This window comes from Lampris incognitus, chromosome 1 (assembly GCF_029633865.1).
Source record: "Lampris incognitus isolate fLamInc1 chromosome 1, fLamInc1.hap2, whole genome shotgun sequence".
Classification (NCBI taxonomy): Eukaryota; Metazoa; Chordata; class Actinopteri; order Lampriformes; family Lampridae; genus Lampris; species Lampris incognitus.
This window is the reverse complement of record NC_079211.1, coordinates 36454078-36473643: the sequence shown is the minus strand read 5'-3', so window position 1 is coordinate 36473643 and position 19566 is coordinate 36454078. Positions and strand designations below refer to the sequence as shown.

Genomic DNA, 19566 nt, shown 5'->3' with positions numbered 1-19566 from the left:
CCCAAAGTATGAACACGTCTGAACAACCAAATTTTCAGAATTGAGGAAAAAATGTTTTTCTTTTATAATGTTAACACTATTTTATGGGAAAAATGTAAACATGTACAGCAAATAGTTTTAGCAGCATGGACTGAAAATTGCATCTTTTCTAATATGTTCAGAATTAAATGTAGTATTCATCCAATATAATAATCTCTAGTGAAGCAGCAAACCTAAATGCATGAAAAATAATATGGATAGGATGAAGAAAAAAAAAAAAGACAACCAAATGGTACAATCCAAGGAGTCACTCCTACTATACTCTCATAAAAATGTACTGTTTGGTTATCAGTTTTATTTTCAAAGGAGAGTGAGTGTGAAATCCTTTGCCAAAGAATAAAAAGATATAATGTTGTAAAAGTGTAGTAACATTCCTTTATAGTTAAAGTACAAAATCTGTACTAAAAGTCAAAGTATCAATCTTGTAGATTCTGGTTGCGTTCTCTTTTGGCATGCCCTTTCCCAGAAGTCATTTCCAAAGCCCTGACTAGTCAGTCCACCACAACACGGGAACACATGGCATCTGCTGGGCCCATCCTCTCTGGTGGACCAGCCACTGCTGGGGACATCACACATTACTACCTGCACTACGCTTGGCACTTGGTGGGAATGTCGCCACAGACAGATTTGCATTTCTCTGTATCACTGCAAATGCAAATGCCTCCATCGGTGGCTGATAAGCTGAATCGTCATTGTGTCACAGACATTTATACAAGTTCAAATCTTTGAGACGCTTTACTTAAAATATAGGCTTAATGTTTGAGTCAATTTGATCCATCAAGAGGCCAATTGGAGAGAATTACTGTACATCTGTAATTTGATTATGTCACAAAGGCAGTATAATGGATTTAAATATGGTGCAAGTCCAATCTTTTAAACCTATTAAAGCCACTCAGCCATTGCATTCACTATTGAAGGGCTCTCCTCTAGTACTTTGATGAGTTGTATGGTTAAATGTTACAGTGCACTTTATTGGTTGACCCTTATGCTTTGATCCTGAAGAAATGTAGGAATATTATGCTTCTATTATCTTGTCTTTTTACTGGGACCTGCAAAAGTGTTAGAGCATCAAATTATTACTATGGGTCTACAGTATGTAGAGATATGAATCTGTGTTGAGGGCCAAGGCTAAAATAATTTGAGACAAGATTTATTTTCTGACATCCCTCCCTGGGGTCTGTTGTCACAGTTGATGTTACAACAAGCAATCAGTTAGTTTAAACCTGCCAACAGACATTTTCAGTTTGTTATTAAAGGAGAGCCAGCCTGTTTGATACTCAAATTAATCCATCCAGCAAGAATTTAAACATTTTGTGAGGTTTTCTATCAACCTTATATGATTTCTGAACATTTCGGGGCTGCTGCTGCTTGTCAACAAACAAGACCGAATTTCCACTGCACAATACCAAATATGATGATTTATTTGAAAAAAGGCTAAAGGTTGCTTATCCTGACTCTTGTAGCTGATGCCTGTTTTCTGCTGGTGTGCCCCTCTTCTACCCAAGGCCTCCCAAATGCATTTGGTTAGGGATCCAGGCATCATCTATAAAAGTTAGAAACTTGCAATTTTCTAATTTTATGGAGCACAAAAACACAGATCTTCTCTTATGAATCCTTAACTTGGAATGAGCACCGACTCTCCTGGGATTGTTTGTGTTTTCTTATTAAGCTATATTAGATATTTGTGAGTTGGTCTGCTCCTATAGTACGCTGTTGCTTGAGACCCCCAAGGATGCTCTCAGGGACACCTGGTGGTCCACTGACTTTTGACAACCAATGTGATAACTAACAGAGGGGAAAAAAGAGAGGCAAAAGATGAAAAAGTATGATATAAGTACGTGTATATGTTGGTACACATCTTGTTACTTAGAGCCTAATCTAGGATATTCAGTGAGTTCATCAAAAGCCTTTGAAAATATCCACGTGCACCAGGCCAAACCTACATTCACGACAGTGAATGTTTTTCCTCAGTCACATCACATGCATGTTTGCAGCAAAGCAAGCAGGTTGTCATGACAATACAGCCATGGTTCTTCTTCACTGCATCTTTGAATCCCTGAATGAATGAGTTCAAATGTAAGGCAGTGTTTTTAAGTGCCTTTCAGCTTCACCGTCCCCTCTCGAAGCTAATCTCTCCGTGCCATGGGGGAGAAGGAACAAGCCCAGTGGTAACGGTCAGACGCAATGAGAAAAATGAATGTTCTCATTCTGGAAAGTCGACATTTTCTTTAGGGGGACTGAGAACACACACAACTCAGTTCCCAGTAGATGCGCTACATTAATAACCCTACTCACACTGCTGCCAGGTGTCAGCTCGTCACTGTCTGAATGACTTACCTGCTTGTCTGTTTCGGGAAAGAAAGCAGGAACCCTGCCTCCCATTTTGAGTAGGAACCACTGACTGACATCTTGAATGCTGTTTCCCCCCTTATTAATGTCAATTTGCTCTGCAAATTGCAATCGGATCAGTTTTTCTTGGACACCATTTTTGGTGGTATTTTCGCTTGTGGTTTGTTACTCATTCAGAAATATAGGGAGGTGTTTGAAGGCTTGTCCACCTGAGCAAGATGTTTTTAAAATATGGAGGCTCACATTTTAGCCAAACTTTTAAGCCGCCAGGCCTAGCCTACACACAGGTCTATTTATCAACCATAGTTTTAGGTAACTCAGCTCCCCCTAAGTAGTGGCTGTCCTCTTTCCTATAGGATAGCTATGCATGCTGATTCAGAACCTTTTAGTAGTTACTGTATGCCAGTGACATCGTATTTTGCAGGAGAGCTCTTCGTCTCATCACTATTTCATGACGGCAGAACGGTAATGTTTAAACATGTCATCTATCAAGTTGGAGGAAAAAAAGGATAATTTTTGATACCTTACTGCAGGAATGCAGGCTTTTTCATATTTGTGTTGCGCAATGGGGTCATAGACAGTTTGCCTTTTTTCCCCTCTCTCTCTTTCTCTCTCCCTCTCTTCTTCTCTCTCACTTGTTATTAATATTTTTTTCAGTAGAACTTCCCTCATTTCCCGGCATTGGTATCATTTGTGACCCTGTGCTGTTCTCTATTGGAGTGTCAGGATTACGCCAGCTTTTACATCCACTGGTTAGTTCCAATTGTATGGTGGAAAAAAAGGACTACGAAGAGGGAAGAGAGCCAAGCTACTGGTATGCCAAGACAAATGGCCGACTGGGCCAACATGAGCATGTGGAATACATTTTTGCTGTCCAAGCTAGTTATTCCTGTGTTGTCAGTGATTGTTTGGGCTACTTAAATGGATGATTTTCTAGTTGTTGCGTCAGTCACCTCGAGTAATTTTTCAATCACTCTCGAGCCTGTGACACGCTCTGCACACTGAAATTTGAAAAGTCTACGGTTTGTTGAACTTTAAAAAGCATAATGTGACTAAACCTTCGTACCGCATCTCTAAGGAGAGGCTCATCAAGGAAACCATTAGGTTTCCCATAGGTTAAACTTAAACATTCAATATGTTGGAATTTGATTCCAAGATTACTTTTGCAGATCCTTACTGGGATAAACTCAAGGGTGTAATATCAAAGGTGACAGCTCCAACAACAAATCTGTCTTGAAAAAAACAAATATGTCTTTTACTTAATTTTGTGAGATTTACGATAAAGCTAAGCCTAATTGTATAACATTGTGCCATCTCTGATGGAAAGTTATTTGATAGAAATTCAGTCTTTCATTTCGATTATTAGACTAAACCCGAGAACACTTCTTAATGTGAGTAGAAGTAGACTGTGGCAGAGGTCCCAAAGAGATGTTCTGTAGATTGAAACTAAGAATTCTTTTCAAATCCTCTAGCCTTGAGTGACTGTCAAGTAGCACATTAAATGCATTTGCTGCCACATGAGGGCCACGGGAGTCCCACTGTTTCACGTCTCTGCTATGTTTATGTAAGCACACTGCTCTAAAGATAGCTAATAGACATCCAGCACTTCACTTTTTTTCTAATCCTCATCCATCAAAATGAATTAAACTTGGCATGTCGAGTCTGCATAGTGAGTTCCCATGGATTTCTGAAGGGCCCCAAACATGCAAAAAAAAAAAAAAATCCTCTTTTATTTTTTTTTCTCCGATTGTCACTGTGACGGTGAGTAATGGAGTTTTGTAATTTGTGGCAATTATTGGGTCTTTGTTCTGGAGACATGTCACATACAGACACGCTGGCTTTTGTAATTCATATTGACTTTTACTGTTACAGCGTCACTGAGATGCTGCGGAGGGATTTTATACAAATCATTTTTGTGTACTTTCCACTTTTCCAACCCTGAACTTTATTTTAATAAAGTTTTTGATGTCCAAAAAAAATTGATTACTTATGGTGAAACTGCCATCTTAGAGAGCACACTTGTGAGATTACATTACCTATAAGTTATTATTGTCATATGATTGAATGTACCCTTGTACTGTTGGAACAGGTTTGAAAAGAAAATATTGGAAAAAAATTACCGGAAAGGCTTTGCTTGGGAATGGTTGAGTTTGAACAAAACAAAAGACTTTCTTTGATATTCAGCGCAATTAGTAGGTTGTGGATTCTGCCCAGCAACAGACTATCGTAACTACTCAAATGTTTTTTCTCTAAAAGGAATTTTTCAGCCTCCTGTGGTGTGACTAATGCACTTGGCCATGTTGCTGTTTTATCTGTCCATTCTAGAATTTGTGTGTGTACGCATGTGTGTGCATATTTGTGTTTTATGTGCATGCTGTGCCAATACCGTTCGTAAAACTAGACTACGAAAGGTTTTAGACAGTCCCTTTTTTTTGCTTATGCTTCAAACAACACATTTTTAGTCATGCTAAATGCCACTGTTGGTTTTTGGCACTAATTCTCTCTCTCCCTTTCCCTTTGTTTCAGACATCACTCGCCACCAGGTTTGCACAGGAGGCTTTCGGGAAGCAGTATAAACAAACGATCGGCCTGGATTTCTTTCTTAAGAGAATAACCCTTCCAGGTGAGACACCTTCATAATCCTTTGGGAGTGCTAGCTTGTTCTGCGATCTGCTACGGACACGCGTCCTGCATAAGCATGCAGCAGCAGTATCTAGACTTGTTAATACAGTGAATTACTGAGGGGAGGTATAGGACAAGATCATGTGTTGACAGGTTAGCATGACTATTTGTAACTTAATTAATACTGCATGATGAAATTTGATTTATGTTCTTATGTGTTTAAAAGAGCTGGAGAGTCCATTTAAAATCTTAAGTCTAAATCATGTGGTCCATTGATTTATTTTTTTTCCCCAACTTTGAATATTTTTATGATTTCATATGGTTTTCAACCCTAATTTTATTTCTGGTGTTTTCTAGTGCTACTTCATAGATTAGTCTGCCATGCTGAAATTTTCCTAGTGTCTTTGAGTAGAACAATTGGGCTAGTTCTTCAGGTGAACTTGAGAAATTGAATATGTCTTATTTGGTAACGCCACATTGTAGAGAGTCTGCCACTTCTCAGACTTATTCACTCTGAAAGCTCTTCTCTCTAGAGCAAACAGCAACCTTTTTTTTCTCTCCGCACAAGGCCAATGGACAGCTTATGTCCAAACGGGCAAGCCTCGCTCATAATTCTGTGGGCACAGTACAGAGTAAATACATTTAACATTTTATATTCATATCGTTGATCCTGAGGTTCAACTGATCTTTGTCCTGCACCACATAAAACATTCATGTTCGTATTTGTTTATGTTCAAGCCACAGAAATAAAGCCATGCTCTGTATCCCCCTCAGATCTGTAAAATAAATGTTTATTGACTAATGCTATATTTAGACTAAAGCACTCCGTTTTGACTTCCTACCATATGAAATGGGGATTTTCAGCATTTCAAATTACATTTCTAAAGCTCTGCCAAGGCTTAAGCTCCAAAAATCTGCAAAGTGCCTCCATTCTTTCATTACTAATAAAACACCATTAAGCAAGGGCAAAATAACTGCTAAAGGTAAAAGCTATGCTGATTTGTGAGCTGGCCCTAATATTCTATTTTGATTTTGTTTCAGTTTCAGCTTATGGGACTTACATGAACTAAACCTCCAGAATGCTCTGATGGAGTCAAAATGTTATTGGGTAATCATAAGCACTTTGCAGGAACTCTTACAAATGCTGTAAATTTTAGAACTTGTGTTTCCAGAATGTTTTTTTTCTGCAACATGTGCTGATCTTTGGCATGTTAAATTTGTAACAACCTTTTGTTTTAAATTAGCCTACATCTGTATCGTTATTGCAGCTATAACACTGGTTCAGCACCACAGTTGTTAAATGGTCCATATTCTGGGGAATTGGGTGTTGATGAGCTGATGAAGAAGAGGGTGGATATGCGAGCTGGGTGGTCCAGACCTTCGTTAACACCCCCACCCTGTCTTATACTGGAGAGGTTGCGTGGGTCTCGGGGTCTCCGTGGGGCTGTAAGGGTCTCTCGGCAATGGAGGAGAGTAGCCTATAGCCAGCGTTGGCCCCTCTCACCGTGAAGGCCCAGCTTGTCAAACTTAATGTACATTTTCCAACGCCGGGAGAGCTGAGGCGAGGCCGATTGGCACACAACCCCCTCCTCTGTGTGTGCTTTTTATAACAATACCTCTTCCAGATGTCTGTGCCAAACCAATGAGCTTGGGGTTGAGGGCAGTGTGCAGTGTGTGTGTGTGTGTGTGTGTGTGTGTGTGTGTGGGTGGGGGGGGTCTACTGAAGGTGGAACTGAACTTGATAAATTCTTTTGGACTTGAAACCTTTTGGAAGAAGTTGTATCTCAATCGACTCCACCTCACACCCTAGGGGTTACTGTCTTTTTTTTCTTTTTTTTTTAATAATCGCTTTAACTTTTTTCACTTCATTTATTTATATATGTATTCATTCATGTGATTCAACAGTTCCTACCACGTTCACCATACAAGACGGGGGCTTGTGTAACGTTAATAAAGTGGACGTCCGAGCACGGACGGCCCGAGGGAGATCACTTTATGTGACACAGAGGGCCTGTTCCTCACTGCCCTGTTCGTTGTAGCTTCACACTGACACTGTATAGTCTGGATGTAGTCACTGTGAACCTCAGCGTTTCCTCTCCCAGCCCTTTCTTAAAAGAGAGACATGACTCGTCCAGTTGTGTCCACAGTGAATGCACGCTCTGCTCCCGATCGCCTTTCCAGCTCAGCACAGGGCCCTCATCGCCACCAGCATAAACTCCTCACTGTCTGCTACCCCCCATCCCCCACCCCCCGCCTCAGGCCCAGTCCTCCTCTTCTTCTCCCCTTTTTTTCCCCCCTCAACCACCCCTTTCATTTTCCAGAGGAAGAAAATATTTATTTGGATTTGGGTTTTTGTGCATGTCTTTTTCTCTCTTTCACTCACTTTCTCTTTCCACAGAAATGAGGACAAGACTCTTCTTTTCCTCTTATTTTGTGTTTAATTATTGCCATTTTCCTTAACAGCACATAATTCTCCTCGCTTTCCTCAACTTGGCAGTAGACGACACAATGCAAACAGCTCTTCCCAGGCTAATAAGTGCTTTTTTTTCTGCCAGGGTATTGAGAATGTTTAAATTAGAGGGTAAGCATACCTATTCATCCCCTCATTCTGTGGGCTTGGATATTCTTGGATGTGAGGTGTGGGTGACCTGCCAGGCGAGAGCGGTTAGCATGAAAGATTAATTTCTGATTTATTGTTTCCAATATGTATGCGAACAATGCCAGCTCATATTATGGAAATCCCTTACCCAAAATGTGGGCATTGGTTATGGCTCACTCGTGCCCCCCCCCTTGCATTACGAGCTTTGTTTAAACAAATGGCTAAATGTTTAAGGAGGACAAAAAACTTCCGAAATGGAAAACCCTCACAAATTGCAGCAATATTAGGTTTTGGTCTCTTTTTGGGATTTTTTATTTTTTTTATTTCAATATTTCTTACTGTACTGTAGGTTATCATCATGCACAAAAACACTGCTTATGACAGAGGATCATTATCTCTTTATATATTTCAATCAGTGCAATCCTTTTTTAATAATATTGTTCACTGGAGAGATTGGCCTGTTTAACTCTTTCCTTTTTTTTTTTTCTTCTTCTTCATAGGCAATTTGAACGTGACTCTGCAGGTGTGGGACATTGGAGGTCAAACTTTAGGAGGGAAAATGCTGGATAAATACGTATACGGAGCTCATGTAAGGTTAAAAGAAGCATGCGTGCACCCACACACTCGCACCATCCTCCATTGCCACTTTTTGTTGCGATAGTCACACCAACATACGAAGCACATAGACTCTGGTCCTTGCTGCGGCTTCTACACAGCTTGCAAATTCAGATATTTCTTCTTCCAGCACCAGAGAGAGAAGCAAATAAGAACTTACTCTATTCAGTGGAAATTGTCTCCATTGTGTTGAAGTTATTTGGGTGAGTGCCATTGAACAAAAAGACAGCCTAAACAGAGTGGAATGCTGTTGCCAAAAAAACTTTTTAAAAATGCCTCGCATCTGTCTCTGTCTCCATCAGCGTCAGGAAGGGCAGGATATTTGCTAATGTGTAAACCATCTGCTGCAGGAGCTTGTCATAATGGTGAAAATCTTGGCACATGCCTGTTGTCTGAATGGGTTTCCATTTAAATAGGTCTGTATTGGTGAATGTGGTGTGGCCTATCATTAGAGTCGGAGGAGCTCCATTCAGAACCTGCCACTCCTTTCCTCTGGGGCCATATGATAATAAACTATCATTTGAAATTACGGTGGAGCCCACAAATCAAAGAGAGCTTTGAAATATCTACATGTCTTTTCTTTTTGCAAATCTTTCTGCATTTTGCCCTTGTGTTGTTCATAACAACTACAACCTAACAAGCGTTCATAATTCGGCATGCTCGAGTAACCTCACCTCTCGTTCATTTAATTCCCTGCGGAAAAATGAACAACGCACTAATTAAAATTACAGCCTGAGCTCTGTGCAAACACTGCAATTTGTGTGGATAGGAGTTTGTTTGTACATGTGAACACTGGGCAACATCCACAGATGTTGCTACAGGCTACCGATACCGCTCACTTCCAGAGGTTCTCAAAGCTGCGCTTGTTTGGAACGGTGGCCAAAGAGCCGGTTGGTTGGGAACCACAGTCCTTTATCTGTTGCAGAAATAAATTAAATGGTACAACGCTGCCTCTTAGGTGAATGGGAAATAATTATCAGCCACTGGCTGTGTACAGGTAAAGTTCGGGTGTGTCTGGTTTGGCTACTCTGCCAAGCACCATTGTAGGTAATAAACTGTCATTTGCTGGTTTTATTCTGTTCCAAAGAGCTAGCTGGATCATAAAATAGTGAAAGTGGCAGGATAATTTAGCAATTTACAAAAAGGAGAGAAAAAAGAACATTTTCCCGCTCTGGTTGTATATGTGCATAGCATGTGTAATTACATACACATCAGTGATGTCTGCAGTACCTCCTCCTTGGCTGTACGACAGTGAAATGTCGTACATCAATGCCACAGTACAACAGTTTGCTGAGGGAGTTTCTCACCAGCACATTGTGGAACTATCTCAGCCATTGCTCAGCACACCAAGGTCTGTAATCAATCATGGCCGTTTGGAGAGACGGGGCGTAATTGTCAGAGACGCGAGCTGTCGTCACCATCCTTGTGTGTTGTGACACTGTGTATCCCCTAAACAGGAAAGAACAGACATCCCTCCAGCATAAAAACAATCCTGTTTCATCAGGAAATCAAAGTGGAGAACTTGAGCTTAACTTGCATTCAAGATCAGTCCTTTCGAAATGGGGAAAAAATTGCATCGGCGATAGCTGTTTCCTGTCCTGTCTGATAATTCGGCTGGATTTGTGCGTTTGGCTCTTGTATCTTATGTTTACTCCTTGATTAATTCATGTGTACACAAAACCAATTCTTTCTAGTCTGGGTGCTTTCAGCAGACACGGTTCTCACTCTGTCGCGTGAATGCTTCCTTAATCCTGACAATGTTAAGGATTACATAGGGAGGAGGAGAGCAGTGTCTATCCAGCAGTCCCTTATTCATCAGCCTAGAATGTAGATAACCCATCCTAATACACACACACACACACACACACACATGCACACATAGAGTTTACTCTGAGGACAAAGCTGTGAACTCCTTGCATGTAGGCTATGCTAGACCACTAGATGCATGTTAAAGTGCTTCGTCGTGAATTTGCAAAGAGTGACATAGATCATAATGATGTTGAATGTGTGTGTATGTGTTTGTGCCCCTTATATAACCAAGAAGAGAAGCAGTGCCACCTGCTGCTTGCTCACGCGTTATATTTTTTAACTCCTGTTTTTAAACAGAGTGAAAAAATCTTCATAGCGTAGGTGTAAATATTCCTATGTAGATGGAGGTGAATGTTTGCCACTTGAACGCGAGTCAGATGGTGAACAGTGTATTTGACATGGCTTCTCCATCCTTATCCGATGCAGGGGGTTCTCCTGGTGTATGACATCACCAACCACCAGAGCTATGAGAACCTGGAGGACTGGTTCAGCATGGTCAAGAAGGCCAACGAGGAGTCTGACATCCAGCCTGTTGTCTCATTGGTAGGGAACAAGAGTGAGTATTTTGCACAAAACATACTAACGCAGACACTTACACATACACACAAAGGTTTGTCTCTCATCAGTTCATGAAAGCACATAGAGACTTGAAGGGGAGCAGCACGACAACAATTTGTATCTTCTTTTTTTTTTAAACCTTTCATAAACCCTTTTATGAACACCATAAACTCTTACTTGGCTATTGCTTATATTATTTTTGCCATCAACATTTTTATATATCATATATTGAATGAGACTTGATTTAATGTAAATTTTTGTGGTTTCTTTTTACATATACTGATTATGTTGAGATTATTTGGGTTTATTTTCCTTTTTTATGACTCGACATTGATGTATTTATTTCAATTCATATGTGACTGTGCTTGTGTGTGGAGGAGTGTGTGTTTGGTGGGATCAGACATGCAGGTCAGGGCTCAAGGTAATTGCCCCGCTTTTAATTAATAAAAAATGGAGAAAGGTCTCCTCTGCAGTGGGAACGCAGATGTTTGTGTGCGCCTTGGAGGCGGTGATGATGGTGATTTAAGATCCCTGAGCTAGCGGGCCCAGGGCACTGCTTATCTGTGCCCCCCCCGCCTCCAACTCCTACCTCTACCCAACTTGCCTGAACCCGCCTCCCTGGTCATTACCCCCTGCCTGCCCCTGTCCCTGTCCTGATTCGTTGGGTAAGGAAAGGAGAGGAATGGGAAGATAACCAGACAACTCCCTCATCTTTTCTCTGCTCCACCCATTTGCCCATCTCTAAGGAAAAAAAGAAAAAGAAAAAAGAGAGAGACTAATAATGACGACTGTTTCTAAACAGCCCCTTGATAGATGTGGAGTCGCGCCCGCTGACATGGTATTATGAAAAGTGTGTGTGTGTGTGTGAAACGGCTGTCTCCCTTGTGCCAGTGATGGACGGTCGGCAGAGTGGTGCCTACACACAGGAAGCTCCCGCTAATGTTACCCGGCATGGGATACATAGGTCATGGCTTAATTCGCCTGTCGAGAGCGGGATTCTCTCGCCCTCATGTCCGCCGCATCTCCTAATGCGCTGGCTTTAACGGTGGGCGCCTCCGTATTTAGGCTAGTGTCCTGGGTGTGTGGATGAGTGTGTGTACTGTAATAGTTAAGTAATAAACATCCCGCTGTCAGCCCCCACCGTCCGCAACCCCCCCCCCCCCCCCCACCGACGGCTGTGTTGCTGAGAATCGTCTGAGTTAGTGTTCTCTGCTCCAAAAGGCTGAAAAAAAAGAAAAACAGAATCCCACACAGATTGCCCTACCAGGAGCAATCAATTACCGTGCAAGACTTTATGAATCCCTGAACCCTCTCACGGACTCTTTTTTTTTTTTTTCCATCAGGGGGCATGAAGTGAGACTTAGTCTCGCAATCGAATGGGATTTACCGACACACGATTCTTTTTCAGCTTTTACTTCTTTCCCTCCATCCTCCCTTTGTCAGTCTTGTGTTAAGGCACCTTTAACGATTTTCTGTATCACAGCACTTACATCTATAAAAAAAAAATCAAATAGGGTGCCAAGCACCCATTTACAATGAGTTAAGCCTTAGAATACACAGCATTCTTGGAGGGGGTGGGCAGTGTTGAGGTTTTCTTTTTAAAAGGTTCCCATGAAGTTGGACTAAACGAGGCAACGCTTTGGCCGTGTTTGCAAGTGAAACTAAAATAGAGCTAAAGGCATAACTAAGAGCTTACAAAAACACTTATCTGCTCAGTACAGATTTATGTCTGTGTGAGGGCTCGTCCCTGGGGAGATTTCCTTCTCTTGACCACTCATGATTTTCAGTGTTGTTTTCACTAACGGTTATTATTTGTTCACTCTTTGCACATCCCCCCTCAGTGTGCTCAGAAGGTCATGGGGCAAGAAGAGGTTGTAGGTGGCCTGGGCACTGCAATGCCCTCCTAAAGTACTGGTTGCAACATAAAATACTAATCCACACAAATGAAAGTATTGCACTTCAAACACCGAAAGACTGGCCACAATCAAATGCAAACCTATTGGTCTTAATTTATGTCTGCTGCAGAGTACAGTCAAACTGGGATATCCAGAAGTTCCCCTCGCATGATTCCTACTAATGTGAACACACTCCTCACTATCCGCTGTACAGTAATTGAGCATATGGACCCAACTGGTTCATTAACAATGCTGTCCCCTCCTCTGCTTACCCTGGCCAGACTGCCCTCCTGTGCCGTGTCAGGGGTAGGGAACAACCTTCCCTTTCTTCAGCTAACCATGGCCGACTGAGGTTAAGTGTGCTTGTTAAGCCCCTGTGCGCTGCACAAGCCCCTTGCCCAGCACATGCTGCCCAGGGTCTCCCTTTAAATAATGGCACCACTTGTAACAATTCGGAGAGGAAGCCAATGAAATATTTTATTGAAGGCGCACATGTGTGTGTATACAATTGCAAGAGTGCACATACAAACACACTCACACACAGAAACAAGCATGCGAACACTTGCGCACTTGGGTAGAGAGCAGTGCGCTCACGGAGGGTGGGTTTTTCTGGGAACACATGGGTAATGGAAGAATGCTAAGCTCTTGGTCTGTCTAAACATACTATAACTGTTTATTACAGCGCAGCCCAGTGTAACACCGTGTGGTACACAGTATCCTCTCAAGAGAAATGTTGGCTCGGTGTGCAGTTGACCCCCACCCACCCACCCCCGAAACACTTGAATGTTTCGTTCTTCTTAGCAGCCAATACAAGTGCTGTGTGTTTTTAAAAGGGGATTTAAAGGATAAATTCTGTTGTTCTCTGCTTAACAACAGTGCATTTGACCTATTTCTTGAATGTTTGTTTCATGGACCACAGATTTGGCTCAAGTCACAGAAAAAGTCTACCCATTTTGCAACCTTTGTGCAGACATTGTGCATCACTTTTTTCTTTTATTGGCCTACTGGAGTTTTTTTCCCGCTCTCAGATCTCAATGCTTGTAAATATTAGAATTATCATTACTGGTTAAATAGAATATTCTTTTTATTAGAGCGTAAATCTTTTCATAGCTATTGTGGCTGTGTGCCGTTTTCTCATTCTGCAGCATATCGGACCTATTTTGGTTTTATTAAGAGGGATCACAGGACCTTCACTCACTCCACACCCGTCTCCCTCCTGCTTGCTAGCTCTGTCTCCCTCAGGAACTCCGAAGCATCCATCATGGTCTCCCACAGCCCTTATTTGGGTGACTTAAATGGGTTCAGTTCTCTTAACCTCTCCTCATCACTCATGGCTTTTTACGCGGAGGTTCTGATGCTTTTCACCTCTGCCGATCCACTTCTGCCTGCCATGGGAAACATTCCTCCTCTGCCAGGAGATAAAAACTCCTTGCGCAGGGAGAGCTTGTACACTCTCTGTCCACCGTCTATTCTCGTTCGCTTGCTCTCGCTGTTTCTTTTTCCCTTTCTCTCATCCCCTGCCTCTCTCTATCTCGCTCCATCTCTCAAACACACTCGCATATTCATTTTCATCCCGGTGCAAACACTGGCTCTTTTCACTTGCACACTCAGACCTACTCTTGCTGCTTATCTCTCACATGTTTGGGTTAACACTTTCTGCTGTCCCTGCCTTTACTTACAGTAATGTCTTTTCATTGGCTCTGTGTCCCTGTTGTGTTAGACAACATGCGCTTGTTTGCCTTCTGCATGCTACGGCAGATCTCACCACATACTGCTCGTTGCCTCTTGCACTTCTCTCACCCGTCATTTCTGGCTTGAGAAACATTTAAACGCAACGTGGATCTTTCCTAACTCTTGGTGCTGTGGAAGCAGGCTCTTGCCACCAACATTGCGGGTCTCAAGTTGTTTGCCCTCCTGGCAAGGCCAAGGGCGGAGTTGAAGCTTTCTCCCTACTTCCAGCTTACCCCCACCCCCAACCCAGCCCCTGTAAAGCTGCCACAGTTCCTGTCTGTTCAGTGTAGGCCTGCACATTTCTTAATAGAGAGATGCTCAGAAGTCCAGGAGCGCGGAGGAGCTCAATGCGCTTCTGTTTTTGGTTTAGCCCAAAAATGTTTTTCCTGGCTCAGCCCGCTCGTACTTAGGTCCTCTTACAACAAACTAAAAGGTCCTAATTGCCCCCAAGGGAAAGGTTTAGCCACAATAGACATGTGGTGGGACAAAAGCCCAGTACTCATTCCCCGGCACCATCCCCACCACTACCACCCCTCCCCAGATAGATGGGATGCACACGTCAGCAGTGTCTGTGTTGCACTGTGTGGGTAGGGCGACCACAGGTTAGATGCCGTAAAAATTTTTACACACAGTATATAGGGCCAGTAAGGCATGGCGCACGGTTGGGTAAAGATTTGGAATGTTTACAGTATACAGCGAATCCAGTGTTTCTTGCTTCTTTTCACATTTTATAATGGGGAAACGAGTGTCAGAATGGATATGTGCTCCCACTTCTTTGAGGAACCCCTTCAACTGTATCGTGCTGTCTTTCTGTGGGTCCGTGGAGGATGGCAAGGAGCGGTTCGGGTTACGCTGAGTCTGTGAAGGGATGACAGATGAGTTACAGCTGTGCTAGACTGTGACTGATAAGCTAGACATCGATGGAAAAATATAGTTGCCCAATTCAGTTTTGAGTCATTTGCAAATATGTCATATTGTTTGTTTTAGCCTTAATGTAGCAAATGGGTGTGGTTTGCCACATGAGATAGCACAGCGAGTGCCAATCCCAGGAAAGTATATGAAAGCTTGCTCAACTTTTCTGTGATTGACGACTTCTTTGGTAACATCTAAATTGTGCCTGATGTGGCAAACCTCACCAATCTGATACTCACTAAACTGATACAAACTAAACACTAACCATTTAAATGTAACTACTGTTTGACCTAGGTCTAGTCCTTGTCCCCCTCTCTCTTGACTGTGGTGCCTGTAGAAACATGGAAAGTCCTCATTCATTTTAGCCATCCATAAAGCAAATATTGTTGCACATGCAGTAGATGATCAGTCTTCGGATGCCTTCTTGTGTGGTAAGTCATGGGCCATTTGAATTGCACAGCACAGCTTAGCCACCTGACCTGACTGCAGCCTGGAACCCTCATCACACTCAGGCTGTGTTGTATTCCTCTGCTTGCTCCACAACATTGATATGGAGGAATTCCTGGAAGGGGCCTTGCCAACTAGGGGCCGGATTAAAGCTCGATTGATCTGGATCCGCACTATTTTATAATCCCATATGAACGATGCATAAGAAACTGTGGGGGGGGGGTCATCTCCCCCTAGTGTTTGTATCAAAATCCGCAGTTTTTTTTTGGTTTTTTTTTGTGAAACATTACATCACTATCTTTCACCCTGTGCCTGGTGTGGGATTTCATTTGGGATGGTGCTTAGGCAGGCGGCCACTGGTGAAACATCTTGAATATGTACTTTCCAGGTCACAGTTGACTGCTATGGCAGTATTCAGGCCGGCCTCAAGGCATCGATGGCTCTCAGGAAGACATTGTAATTATGAACCGAGTCAAAGCGATGTGACACGTCTAATTACGAAGGCTCCCCTGCGCTCCCGTGTGATTATTATGGCTGGTAGTTAAGCTGCCGGCCCACGGTGGCGTGTATTACTGCTCGCCCATAAAAGTCCACTTAGTTTAACAGCGACAGGAGAGCTCGGAGGACACGGCCAGTGAAACCCCGGGCAGCGTCTTGTGCGGTCGGCTCAGAACTGGGCCTTTTGTTCACTTTTCATGAGTCCTGGGAGCCTGTTAACCCAGCTGGCGAGGCCCGCAGCCCCATGTTTAACTGTGGCACTGACAGTCTCCCTCCACAGCCAGCGGTGCTACTGCTGGACGCTCGCTGTTTTACATTGGCTCGCCGGGGAGGAAGACCATGCTCAATGTTGCTTTACAGGCAGCTGTGGAGTATCTGATTATGTTTTAAAGTGTGTGAGTGCAAGTGTGCGAGGGAGCATGAGTGTCTGCCTGTGAGCACGGTTGTGCATTTGTCTGCACGTGCATTTTTACAAAGAACGGTCAGGTGACAAGATGAGCTGTGATCAATGAGCTGTCGACAGAACACTTCTGACCTAGTGGAAAGCTAGTCCCCTGACGGTCCCAGCCCGCTTCAGGCCACCGGGGCAGGGGCACCGGAGCACAAAGAGCACTCTGTCTCTGTCAGGATGCCCCTGAGGAGTCCTGCACAGGCCCCGCTCACCACTCACCTCCAAAACACCGAGCTGCAGCACTTCATGTCGGCCTGTAAGCACTCGAAGTCTTCAAAACAAAAAGAAAAAGTAATGTTGTTATGTAGCCGCCCCAAAACTTTAATACGGACATAATTTCTGTTACCACAGACGATAGTGTTGCAATGGAGCCAGACCTTTTCTGCGATTATTAGTCTTCATGATTTGCTGAAGATTGCTGATAAATCATACAAATGAGCGACTTGAAATTAATATTGACGTCATTATTGGCTCTGCTAGGGGCAAACGTATTCATGAATTATTTTTCTTCACAAGAAAGCTTTTGCATTAAATTTAGCTGTTCTAGTCCCCTGAAAATAAACATTGCGTACTGTAAACAATACCTTCACTGTTAAAGTCTAATAAAAATGTACTAGAGTAGGGTTTCCATTCCCTGCTTACTTCATGACTCCTGAATGACTGCACAGTGTCCTATGAGTCTTGATAACACAATAAACAAATAGCTTATTCTCTAATGTATATGGTAATTCCTGACCAAGGACAAAATTAAACTAGGAGCTAGGCTTTAGCCCTTATCGAAGTTGGTTAGCAGTTGTTGTTTGCTTTTATGTTGCCTGTGTATGATTTGCCAGGGAGACCAAATGCAAGGCCAGATGCAAGGCCCAAAGAAGCAAAAACCTGCCTGTTTCAACCCCCCAGCTTTAATGAGCTGTTTCCATATTATGGAAACCAGTTGGACCTGAATCGTTTCAATGTTACATTAATGCACACAGTAATGTCCTTTTATTGGGCCACTTCAAGCTTTAAAACTTCATTCAGTGTCTAAATTGATCAAACTTCACAGTTAGATTGATTCATGTTACATGCATTCATTGATTTTTGTGAGGCTGTAAATGTGTCTTCATCTGTGGTTCTTGATGGTTGAAGATTAAATAAAATGTCAGGGGCAATTAACCTGGTTTAGTTCTCAAATTTGGCGGAAAATCAGGAAAAACATTAACAACAGATTCAATCTCTTTAAAACTCCCTCCATCATTAAAATGTGCCCCAACTATACACAGCAAAAACTTGCATGCAAGACTCAGGTTATTTCAAACATTTTATGAAACTGAAGTTCATAAATGTAAACACATCAGCTGAAATTGATTTATTAGGCACTTCTCTATCAATTTAACATCATTTCAGCTACAAATATACCTTGGTTGGTCAGAGATACACCCCTAAACACAAGGTGGGGTCATGATACAGAATAACGAGTCAGTATCTGGTGTGACCACCTTTTGCCTCATACAGTGCAAAACATCTCCTTCACAGAGTTGATCAAGTTGTTTATTGTGGCTTGTAGAATGTCGTCCCACTCCTCAATTGCTGTGCCAACTTGTTTGATATTGGCAGGAACTGGGGTGGCGCAGTGGTTAGCCCAGTCACCTCACAGCATAAAGATCATGGGTTCGAGCCCCGGGGTAGTCCAACCTTGGGGGTCATCCCAGGTTATTCTCTGTGTGGAGTTTGCATGTTCTCCCCCGTATCTGAATGTGTTTCCCCCGGGTGCTGCGGTTTCCTCCCACAGTCCAAAGACATGTAGGTCAGGTGAATCGGCTGTACTAAATTGTCCCCAGGCGTGTGTGCGTGCGTGCGTGTGTGCGTGCTACCTGTGATGGCCTGGCAGCCTGTCCAGGGTGTCTCCCCACCTGCCGCCCAATGACTGCTGGGATAGGCTTCAGCATCCCCGCGGCCCTGAGAGCAGGATAAGCGGTTTGGATAATGGATGGATGGATGGCGGGAACTGGTACACACTGTTGTATGGGCCGGTCCAGAACATCCGAAGCATGCTCAATGGGTGACATGTCTGGTCGGTGTGCAGGATGTGGAAGAACTGGAACATTTTCAGCTACCAGATATTCAGTGCAGATCCTTACAACATGGGCAAACACAAACGTGTTGCGTTTTAAGTTTTTTTTTTTAAATAAAAATATACACACAGTTTTAAAGGCTATGTAGTGTCTTGTTGCCTGTGGTTGGTCGAGATTACATTCTCAGTGCTTGTGAAGAGATATGTGTGTGTGTGTGTGTGTGTGTGTTGTTGTTTTTTCTGTCACAACTGGAAAAAATATCGATATGTAATGTGAATCCAGTAGTGTGCTTACGCATGGACATATATAAAAGTTCTGACATGCAAAAAGAAAGAGGTCAGAGTGGTGTTTGTGTGTGTGAGATGGAGCTGAGTTGTATGCATGCATGGACACTGTTTTAATACTAAATATTTCTTAGCATGGCTCTGACTATGATCTAGATTGTGATATTGTCTAGCTCCTTTTGAATCCCCTGTTAATTGTGCCACTATTGATGATGCATCCCATGTGTACCTACAATAATTGCACTTGACATGAAACTGCAGTCTTGGCTATGATATGTTCACTGTTCAGTATTCTAAAGATGCCTGTATGTTGACACACTGATGTGCCTGCTGATTACAAACAATTTTTGTAAGTTGCTTTGTATAAAAGCATTGGCTAAGTAGTAAGAAAACGTAAAGTATAAATATTGTGGGCTGAACACTGTGTGGCCTTTTCTGACATCTCCAAGGTGGATTTTTTCAGTTTAATGAAATGACAGTGAAGATGCGAAGCTTACATTTGTATGGTTAAATTTCAAAACTGCATAACCTTCCCTACATTAGAGACCCTGTCTGCTATTCACTGTCAGAGGGCAAGCACTAGGTATAACCTGAAAGTTAGAAAAGGCTGGGCTTGAAACTGAAAGGTTGGTTGAAACCTCAGAACAGGTTGGGATAATGTAGATGGGCAACGGGAATGGCCAGCTCTCTCCTCTGCTCCAAA

At 42.8% G+C, this 19566-nt stretch overlaps 1 protein-coding gene across 3 annotated transcripts in view; it reads left to right on the top strand.

The window, feature by feature from the left end:
* rab28 (RAB28, member RAS oncogene family) overlaps positions 1-19566 on the top strand; it is a 45241-nt gene that overhangs the window by 1672 nt on the left and 24003 nt on the right. For all 3 annotated transcript variants that reach the window (XM_056287873.1, XM_056287865.1, XM_056287858.1), the window contains exons 2-4: positions 4915-5011; positions 8110-8198; positions 10460-10589. In XM_056287873.1, the coding sequence (XP_056143848.1) occupies positions 4915-5011; positions 8110-8198; positions 10460-10589 (316 nt within the window). The remainder of the gene's footprint in view (positions 1-4914; positions 5012-8109; positions 8199-10459; positions 10590-19566) is intronic.